At 37.6% G+C, this 10,884-nt stretch overlaps 1 protein-coding gene across 1 annotated transcript in view; it reads left to right on the top strand.

Moving 5' to 3' along the window:
• Positions 1-407, top strand: part of LOC128642570 (V-type proton ATPase catalytic subunit A-like) — a 74,588-nt gene extending 74,181 nt beyond the window's left edge. The window contains exon 15 of the mRNA XM_053695338.1: positions 54-407. Within this exon, the coding sequence (XP_053551313.1) occupies positions 54-146 (93 nt within the window). The 3' untranslated portion in view covers positions 147-407. The remainder of the gene's footprint in view (positions 1-53) is intronic.
• The last annotated feature ends 10,477 nt before the right edge of the window (positions 408-10,884 follow it).

The raw sequence follows: 10,884 nt of genomic DNA on the forward strand, positions 1-10,884 counted from the left end.
TTTAATTTTAGTGATATTAAATCTCTGACTTGAATGCTTTCCCTCTTGCACAGGATCCGGTAAAGGATGGAGAAGCAAAGATCAAGGCTGATTATGCTCAGCTGCTTGAAGAGATGCAGAATGCTTTCCGCAGCCTGGAGGACTAAACCATTACACTGAAAAATCTAGAGGACTAAGTCATAACACATATTGCTTCTACAGCACAGGTGTATTCTGATAAATACAATTTCACATTAAGAAGGAGAGAAGCAACATGTGTGCTGGAGCCGCAAAGTAGACTAATTATGAAATGTTATAATTAATATACTTCATTTTACTCTATTTTATATGTAAATAATGTTTAATTTAAGCTTTAGTGTAAAATATTTCCATTTTAAAACGAAATAAAGCTATTTGGAAGTGAGAAACTATTATTAAGAAGCATGTTGTTGTTTTGCATTATATGCATAATACATTGGCAGTTCTTAAACAATAATTATTTCCATGTTTGATGATAATACTAAATTAAAAAAGACAATATGAGCAGGAAACAAATGCCTTGCACAAGGATTTTTTTTTTTTTTTTTACAAATGGTAAGAATAGACTGGTAAATGGTAAATGAAGTTTAACACGTGAAAATTTTAATTGTGCAATGCAGGAAGTAAAAAACAAAATACTCTCTACCATTTAAATGGGACACATACTAAAGAATTAGAGATGAAGGATTTGGTGATACCAGACAGCAGCTTCAAAGATAGATACAATTTTACTTGTAAATTCAGTCCTAGTAACAAAATTCCAAACATATGTAGAAATGCATCAGTAACATGATCACGCTAGGTTCATGAAAGAGCTGAATACTCAATTTTACTTTATTCTTCTCATCTAATTATCTTTCTCATAGATCCTGAACACCATTTTTAGATAGATAGATAGATAGATAGATAGATATTGGATGTTTTTATAGGCTTCAAGACCAAGCCAAAAGATGTAATGATTTGAATAAACCCTTAATCACAAGACTGTTAACCAAAGGCTCAATCATTTTATTTTATCAAAAGTGATCAGAATTGACTAAACTTCTAACCTGTTGCATTTTAAAGATGACTGGAGGTGAGAGATAATAAAGCACTGTCAGTCAGGGTGTTTGGACTCTAGTGTATCATCTGGCTGGCTGTCCCACAGAAAATTCGGTGAAATGTAACATATTGGTAAATAAGCTGCTTGCTCTGCTTAATAATTTATGTATTTCGCTTTATTTGTTTAGGGGATTTAGCTCATATATACATTTCAGGGCCCCTCCCCAACACTTCTATAATTTATACAAATAGCAATAAATGAACTGTGCTGATTGGCAAACTAAACTTGCAAGGAACTTCAGAGCTTGCAGTAGACCAGAGTTGATGCTTCAGCTCTTCAACTGTGTATTTAAATTTGGAGCAGAACGTCACTACACTCACTAGACCAGGAGGAACATGTAGCAGGAATCCTGTTTTAAGTGTGTTCAGTGTGTTCTATGCTTTTATCCTTTGTAAGTATTTTTTGTGTACACATTGGTGATTTTTAATTAAAGGGACAGTATACACTTTGTAATTACAAGACATTTCTGTTGTGTTAAAAATAAGGGGGTTTCCAGCTACTAACAGAGAGTCAAGCCCATAAATAAGAAAAGCAGGAGCCGGTAATAATGTGTATCACAGTGAGGGATCTGTCGTTTCTAAGCTTAAGGATGAAATGAAGAGAGTCACTCACCCATGAATATGTGTGCAAAGCGGCTGTATACCAGTTGCCTCCTGTAGGATAAGCATCCACTTTGCAGAATGAGGGGCTCCATTTGCCCTCTACTGCTCTAGTGACGTACCCCTGTTGAAGACCAATGGATCTGTTGCCGAACTAATAGACCATACCTTATACTGTCCCAGCCCGAACACTAGGCACATTCAACAGATCAATGTGGCATTCCCAATCCCAATATGTCACTTGTCCAATCTGGAGGTAGTTGGCTGTACATGCAAGTTAACACATCCAATAGAAAGGGATCTCTGTTTTCCCATTCACTGTACTTTAAAAAAACGGTCCGTCGTAAAACAGGAAAAAAAAAGAAAAATAGGATCTCTAGGGGGGACTCCTTATTGTCAACCAGTAATGTAGAATAAAGAGAGAAGCAATTCTATTCTTGAAAAATTTAAACAAAAAAGTATTTAAGCAATTAAATAGATATGTCTATGATTACGGCTTTCGCCGAAACGCGTATCGTTTTAATTGATTGAATAAATTTTTGTTTTATTTCTTTAAGAATAGGATTGACTCTCTCCTTTTTCTATATTTCTGTTGTACTGTTATAGATTAATTTACCAGCCAAGTCTTAACGCTTTTAAAACAAATTAACATCAAATTCCACCCATCATTTTCTTTATTTGGAGGAACCAATCTGGGCTTTAGTCTTCAGAGAACAAGGCTAGCCACGGTCATGAAGTTAGCTTTGCAGTTATCAGTTAAAACCATTTAGTGAAACATATATAGTAGGGTTGCCCTTGAGGAGTCAGCAGGGCATATGTTCTGAGAAGCAGAAATTGCACATTAAAAGGGGGCAAAATAAACAATGAAAATATATTGCAAAGTTGTTTCATTATATAGAACTAAACATTTGATGTAAAAAATCTCAAGGTGTTTACTGTCCCTTTAAAATATTTTTGTATAAACCCTTTTTGTGCCAGTCAACATTAATAGAACAATTTCTTACAGTAGCCACAGAGCACACATAATGTCCTTTATACCAGTAAGAAATATAGCAATGATTTAACATGTAAGTGCTAGTTACACATGCAACAATGATTCCATCCTCTATGTGCCAGTTACATATATAATTCTTAATTACAAGTGAAACATTATTCTGAGCAAGATTTCTAGTGTAGTTCAAGGGAAGTTCATACCACGTGTAAACTGTGAGCATCTGTGCACTCGTATTACAAGTTAAAAGTAAACGTTTTTTGTTTGAGCACAAGTATCGTTCGAGTGCAAGTTACCAGAACTGAAAGTAATCTGATTCCCCTTGTGAAGTAATACATAGAGCAGTGACTGAATCCTTTGTGACAGTAACATATAATGCAGTGTTCAAATTCCCTGTCTGTCATTAAGACATAGTAGAACAGTGGATTAATCATTTGGTGACTGTCGCACACAGAGCAATGGTTTAATCCCTTTGAATCAGAGAGCATGTGTCAGAATCACATAGCATAGTGGTTTAACACCTTTGTGTCAGTAATACTCTTAGCAGTGGTTTAACCACTGTGTGACATTAACCTAACTTTCAAAACCGTATTTAACGTTTTGTGCCAATAACCCATAGAGCAAAGGTTTAATCCTTTGTGGTTTGGCCATATGTGACTTTAGCATACTGAGGTGTAATTTTCTGTAGTAAATTGTACTTCCCTTTAAATATTTTGTTGTCATATCATGAATGTGCTGCTGAATGCTTCAAGATAGCTGTCACTGTGCACTCATGTTAAAGCCTGACATGCATAGTGTTGCTTGTCCATGACAGTGTAACCAGCATTCTTTTGACAGATAGAGCAACCTTTCTGGTTTTTCTTCATATCTGCTGCTTGGGACTGGTAAAGCAAAATACCAGAAGGCATAATCATGGCTTTGCTGGTACAGGCTTAATGCCACAGCCCCTGGGAACATCTATGGCAAAAATCAAGGGTTCTAGGCAGAATGTTTAAAGGGACAGTCTACACCTTAGTCATCTTAAAGTCCTACCTTAGATTAAAGGGACATTTCAGTTAAAATTCAAATGCACATAGATGAATTACATCTTTGAATAGAAACATATTAGCAATATACATTGATTGGCACCAGTGGGGCTTTTATCATGCCAGCAATTAACAAACTGAGTCATTACTATATGGTACAAACTCCTTAGGCTCTCTCAGCAAGTGCTGTGTTTAAAATACTTGTATGCAGTGCATACTTAAATACACATCTGAAACAGCTGTAGCTTTTAGAAGCATTTTTGCTAACACATGTATATTATAAAAATGCTTATATGCAAAGCTGAAATGCATCCACGTGGATTCCAATTTTTGCTGGAATGAATTTCTATAGCATGCAGCAGGAACAGTAAACCATTTGTTTTAAAATGAATATTGTTTCTGCCCACTTTGAAATGTCTGCCAAGCTCCACCCACTGATGACATCATGATCTGGGCTGCATCTATGCACTCTGCTGAATAGCATTGAATCCAACTAGTGAGTCTTTTGTAACTAGTGAAGCCTTTAATGCAGCCCAGATCGTGATGTCATCAGTGGGCAGAGCTTGGCAGCCATTTCAAAGTGGCCAGAAACAATAGTCATTTTAAAATAACTTTTTTACTGTTCCTGCTGCATGATATAGAAAGGGGTGCAGGAGGCTTTTCTTTCATGTAATTAGCAAGAGTCCATGAGCTAGTGACGTATGGGATATACATTCCCACCAGGAGGGGCAAAGTTTCCCAAACCTCAAAATGCCTATAAATACACCCCTCACCACACCCACAAATCAGTTTTATCAGTGGTGAAGTAAGTTTGTGCTAGATTCTACGTTGATATGTGCTTCGCAGCAGGTTGGAGCCCGGTTTTCCTCTCAGCGTGCAGTGAATGTCAGAGGGATGTGAGGAGAGTATTGCCTATTTGAATTCAATGATCTCCTTCTATGGGGTCTATTTCATAGGTTCTCTGTTATTGGTCTTAGAGATTCATCTCTTACCTCCCTTTTCAGATCGACGATATACTCTTATATATATACCATTACCTCTGCTGATTTTCGTTTCAGTACTGGTTTGGCTTTCTACAACATGTAGATGAGTGTCCTGGGGTAAGTAAGTCTTATTTTCTGTGACACTCTAAGCTATGGTTGGGCACTTTTTTATAAAGTTCTAAATATATGTATTCAAACATTTATTTGCCTTGACTCAGGATGTTCAACATTCCTTATTTCAGACAGTCAGTTTCATATTTGGGATAATGCATATGAATAAATCAATTTATTCTTACCTTAAAATTTGACTTTTTCCCTGTGGGCTGTTAGGCTCGCGGGGGCTGAAAATGCTTCATTTTATTGCGTCATTCTTGGCGCGGACTTTTTTGGCGCAAAATTTTTTTTTCTGTTTCCGGCGTCATACGTGTCTCCGGAAGTTGCGTCATTTTTGACGTTCTTTTGCGCCAAAAGTGTCGGCGTTCCGGATGTGGCGTCATTTTTGGAGCTAAAAAAATATGGGCGTCACTATTGTCTCCACATTATTTAAGTCTCATTATTTATTGCTTCTGGTTGCTAGAAGCTTGTTCACTGGCATTTTTTCCCATTCCTGAAACTGTCATTTAAGGAATTTGATCAATTTTGCTTTATATGTTGTTTTTTCTATTACATATTGCAAGATGTCCCACGTTGAAACTGAGTCAGAAGATACTTCTGGAAAATCGCTGCCTGGTGCTGGAGCTACCAAAGCTAAGTGTATCTGCTGTAAACTTATGGTATCTGTTCCTCCAGCTGTTGTTTGTACTGTTTGTCATGACAAACTTGTTAATGCAGATAATATTTCCTTTAGTACTGTTACATTACCTGTTGCTGTTCCGTCAACATCTAATACTCAGAGTGTTCCTGATAACATAAGAGATTTTGTTTCTGAATCCATTAAGAAGGCTATGTCTGTTATTCCTCCTTCTAGTAAACGTAAAAAGTCTTTTAAAACTTCTCATTTTTCAGATGAATTTTTAAATGAACATCATCATTCTGATTCTGATAATGGTTCTTCTGGTTCAGAGGATTCTGTCTCAGAGGTTGATGCTGATAAATCTTCATATTTATTTAAAATAAAATTTATTCGTTCTTTTCTTAAAGAAGTCCTAATTGCATTAGAAATTGAGGATTCTGGTCCTCTTGATACTAAATCTAAACGTTTAGATAAGGTTTTTAAATCTCCTGTAGTTATTCCAGAAGTTTTTCCTGTCCCTGGTGCTATTTCTGAAGTAATTTCCAGGGAATGGAATAATTTGGGTAATTCATTTACTCCTTCTAAACGTTTTAAGCAATTATATCCTGTGCCATCTGACAGATTAGAGTTTTGGGACAAAATCCCTAAGGTTGATGGGGCTGTCTCTACTCTTGCTAAGCGTACTACTATTCCTACGGCAGATGGTACTTCCTTTAAGGATCCTTTAGATAGGAAAATTGAATCCTTTCTAAGAAAAGCTTACTTGTGTTCAGGTAATCTTCTTAGACCTGCTATATCTTTAGCGGATGTTGCTGCAGCTTCAACTTTTTGGTTAGAAGCTTTAGCGCAACAAGTAACAGATCATAATTCTCATAGCATTATTATTCTTCTTCAACATGCTAATAATTTTATATGTCTCTAGCTATTTTAGCTAGAAGAGCTTTATGGCTTAAAACTTGGAATGCTGATATGTCTTCTAAGTCTACTCTGCTTTCCCTTTCTTTCCAGGGTAATAAATTGTTTGGTTCTCAGTTGGATTCTATTATCTCAACTGTTACTGGAGGGAAAGGAACTTTTTTACCACAGGATAAAAAATCTAAAGGTGAATTTAGGTCTAATAATCGTTTTCGTTCCTTTCGTCACAACAAGGAACAAAAGCCTGATCCTTCATCCTCAGGAGCGGTATCAGTTTGGAAACCATCTCCAGTCTGGAATAAATCCAAGCCTTTTAGAAAATCAAAGCCAGCTCCTAAGTCCACATGAAGGTGCGGCCCTCATTCCAGCTCAGCTGGTAGGGGGCAGATTACGTTTTTTCAAAGAAATTTGGATCAATTCCGTTCACAATCTTTGGATTCAGAACATTGTTTCAGAAGGGTACAGAATTGGCTTCAAGATAAGGCCTCCTGCAAAGAGATTTTTTCTTTCCCGTGTCCCAGTAAACCCAGCGAAGGCTCAAGCATTTCTGAAATGTGTTTCAGACCTAGAGTTGGCTGGAGTAATTATGCCAGTTCCAGTTCTGGAACAGGGACTGGGGTTTTATTCAAATCTCTTCATTGTACCAAAGAAGGAGAATTCCTTCAGACCAGGGCTGGATCTAAAAATATTGAATCGTTATGTAAGGATACCAACATTCAAAATGGTAACTGTAAGGACTATCCTGCCTTTTGTTCAGCAAGGGCATTATATGTCTACAATAGATTTACAGGATGCATATCTGCATATTCCGATTCATCCAGATCACTATCAGTTTCTGATATTCTCTTTCCTAGACAAGCATTACCAGTTTGTGGCTCTGCCGTTTGGCCTAGCTACAGCTCCAAGAATTTTTACAAAGGTTCTCGGTGCCCTTCTGTCTGTAATCAGAGAACAGGGTATTGTGGTATTTCCTTATTTGGACGATATCTTGGTACTTGCTCAGTCTTCACATTTAGCAGAATCTCATACGAATCGACTTGTATTGTTTCTTCAAGATCATGGTTGGAGGATCAATTTACCAAAAAGTTCATTGATTCCTCAGACACGGGTAACCTTTTTAGGTTTCCAGATAGATTCAGTGTCCATGACTCTATCTTTGACAGACAAGAGACGTCTAAAATTGATATCAGCTTGTAGAAACCTTCAGTCACAATCATTCCCTTCAGTAGCCTTTTGCATGGAAATTCTAGGTCTTATGACTGCTGCATCGGACGCGATCCCCTTTGCTCGTTTTCACATGCGACCTCTTAAGCTCTGTATGCTGAACCAGTGGTGCAGGGATTACACAAAGATATCTCAATTAATATCTTTAAAACCGATTGTACGACACTCTCTGACGTGGTGGACAGATCACCATCGTTTAGTTCAGGGGGCTTCTTTTGTTCTTCCGACCTGGACTGTAATTTCAACAGATGCAAGTCTTACAGGTTGGGGAGCTGTGCGGGGGTCTCTGACAGCACAAGGGGTTTGGGAATCTCAGGAGGTGAGATTACCGATCAATATTTTGGAACTCCGTGCAATTTTCAGAGCTCTTCAGTCTTGGCCTCTGCTAAAGAGAGAATCGTTCATTTGTTTTCAGACAGACAATGTCACAACTGTGGCATACATCAATCATCAAGGAGGAACTCACAGTCCTCTGGCTATGAAAGAAGTATCTCGGATACTGGTATGGGCGGAATCCAGCTCCTGTCTAGTTTCTGCGGTTCATATCCCAGGTATAGACAATTGGGAAGCGGATTATCTCAGTCGCCAAACGTTACATCCGGGCAAATGGTCTCTTCACCCAGAGGTATTTCTTCAGATTGTTCAAATGTGGGGACTTCCAGAAATAGATCTGATTGCCTCTCATCTAAACAAGAAACTTCCCAGGTATCTGTCCAGATCCAGGGATCCTCAAGCGGAAGCAGTGGATGCATTGTCACTTCCTTGGAAGTATCATCCTGCCTATATTTTTCCGCCTCTAGTTCTTCTTCCAAGAGTAATCTCCAAGATTCTGAAGGAATGCTCGTTTGTTCTGCTGGTAGCTCCAGCATGGCCTCACAGGTTTTGGTATGCGGATCTTGTCCGGATGGCCTCTTGCCAACCGTGGACTCTTCCGTTAAGGCCAGACCTTCTGTCGCAAGGTACTTTTTTCCATCAGGATCTCAAATCCTTAAATTTAAAGGTATGGAGATTGAACGCTTGATTCTTAGTCAAAGAGGTTTCTCTGACTCTGTGATTAATACTATGTTACAGGCTCGTAAATCTGTATCTAGGGAGATATATTATAGAGTCTGGAAGACTTATATTTCTTGGTGTCTTTCTCATCATTTTTCCTGGCATTCTTTTAGAATTCCGAGAATTTTACAGTTTCTTCAGGATGGTTTGGATAAAGGTTTGTCTGCAAGTTCCTTGAAAGGACAAATCTCTGCTCTTTCTGTTCTTTTTCACAGAAAGATTGCTAATCTTCCTGATATTCATTGTTTTGTACAAGCTTTGGTTCGTATAAAACCTGTCATTAAGTCAATTTCTCCTCCTTGGAGTTTGAATTTTGTTCTGGGGGCTCTTCAAGCTCCTCCATTTGAACCTATGCATTCATTGGACATTAAATTACTTTCTTGGAAAGTTTTGTTCTTTTTGGCCATCTCTTCTGCCAGAAGAGTTTCTGAATTATCTGCTCTTTCTTGTGAGTCTCCTTTTCTGATTTTTCACCAGGATAAGGCGGTGTTGCGAACTTCTTTTAAATTTTTACCTAAGGTTGTGAATTCCAACAACATTAGTAGAGAAATTGTGGTTCCTTCATTATGTCCTAATCCTAAGAATTCTAAGGAGAAATCATTGCATTCTTTGGATGTAGTTAGAGCTTTGAAATATTATGTTGAAGCTACTAAGAATTTCCGAAAGACTTCTAGTCTATTTGTTATCTTTTCCGGTTCTAGGAAAGGTCAGAAGGCCTCTGCCATTTCTTTGGCATCTTGGTTGAAATCTTTAATTCATCATGCTTATGTTGAGTCGGGTAAAGCTCCGCCTCAAAGGATTACAGCTCATTCTACTAGGTCAGTTTCTACTTCCTGGGCGTTTTGGAATGAAGCTTCGGTTGATCAGATTTGCAAAGCAGCAACTTGGTCTTCTTTGCATACTTTTACTAAATTTTACCATTTTGATGTGTTTTCTTCTTCTGAAGCTGTCTTTGGTAGAAAAGTACTTCAGGCAGCTGTTTCAGTTTGAATCTTCTGCTTATATTTTCAGTTTTTTTCTTTATAAGATTTAAACTTTATTTTTGGGTGTGGATTTTTTTCAGCGGAATTGGCTGTCTTTATTTTATCCCTCCCTCTCTAGTGACTCTTGCGTGGAAGATCCACATCTTGGGTAGTCATTATCCCATACGTCACTAGCTCATGGACTCTTGCTAATTACATGAAAGAAAACATAATTTATGAAAGAACTTACCTGATAAATTCATTTCTTTCATATTAGCAAGAGTCCATGAGACCCACCCTTTTTTGTGGTGGTTATGATTTTTTTGTATAAATCACAATTATTCCAATTCCTTATATTTATGCTTCGCACTTTTTTCTTATCACCCCACTTCTTGGCTATACGTTAAACTGATTTGTGGGTGTGGTGAGGGGTGTATTTATAGGCATTTTGAGTTTTGGGAAACTTTGCCCCTCCTGGTGGGAATGTATATCCCATACGTCACTAGCTCATGGACTCTTGCTAATATGAAAGAAATTAATTTATCAGGTAAGTTCTTACATAAATTATGTTTTTGCAGCTAAGGTGTAGCCTGCCCCTTTAATTACATTTAAATGGACATGAAACCCAAAATTTTTTCTTTCATGATTTAGAAAGAGCATGCAATTTTTTTTTAATTTTATTTACTTCTATTATCTACTTGGTTTCATTCTCTTAGTATCTTTTGTATAAAATCATACCTACCTAGGTAGGCTCAGGAGCTGCTGATTACAGGCTGCACATATAGGCCTCATGTTATTGACTCACCCATGTGCTTTGTTCTTTCTTCAACAAAGGAAACCAATAGAATGATGCAAATTAGATAATATAAGTAATTTAATGTATTATCTATCTCATGAAAGAATATTTTGGGGTTTCATGTCACTTTAAAGCAGGGGTATCAAACTCAATGTATCTGTGCGCCACTGGCCGAGTGTCCTGCACTCATGGGAGCCCCTTGAACTGAGAAAGTGCTAGATATACTAGGAACTAGAAGTGACATTTATCCATGTTGTAGTGCATGGTGGGAGTTGTAGTCCACAACAGACATACACAGTTGTCTATATTTATCTATTGAGTGCCAAGTGAAGTGTTCATTCTGGAAAAGTATAACAACGTAAAAAGTGACATTTATCCAAGCAGTGCATGGAGGGAGTCTACACTGGACACTTGTCTTTATATTTATCTTTTGAGTGCCTTAATAGAACATAAACTAGTTACACCTCCCAGAACCCTAAGAAC

The sequence above is a fragment of the Bombina bombina genome, chromosome 1 (genome assembly GCF_027579735.1).
Source record: "Bombina bombina isolate aBomBom1 chromosome 1, aBomBom1.pri, whole genome shotgun sequence".
Taxonomy (NCBI): Eukaryota; Metazoa; Chordata; class Amphibia; order Anura; family Bombinatoridae; genus Bombina; species Bombina bombina.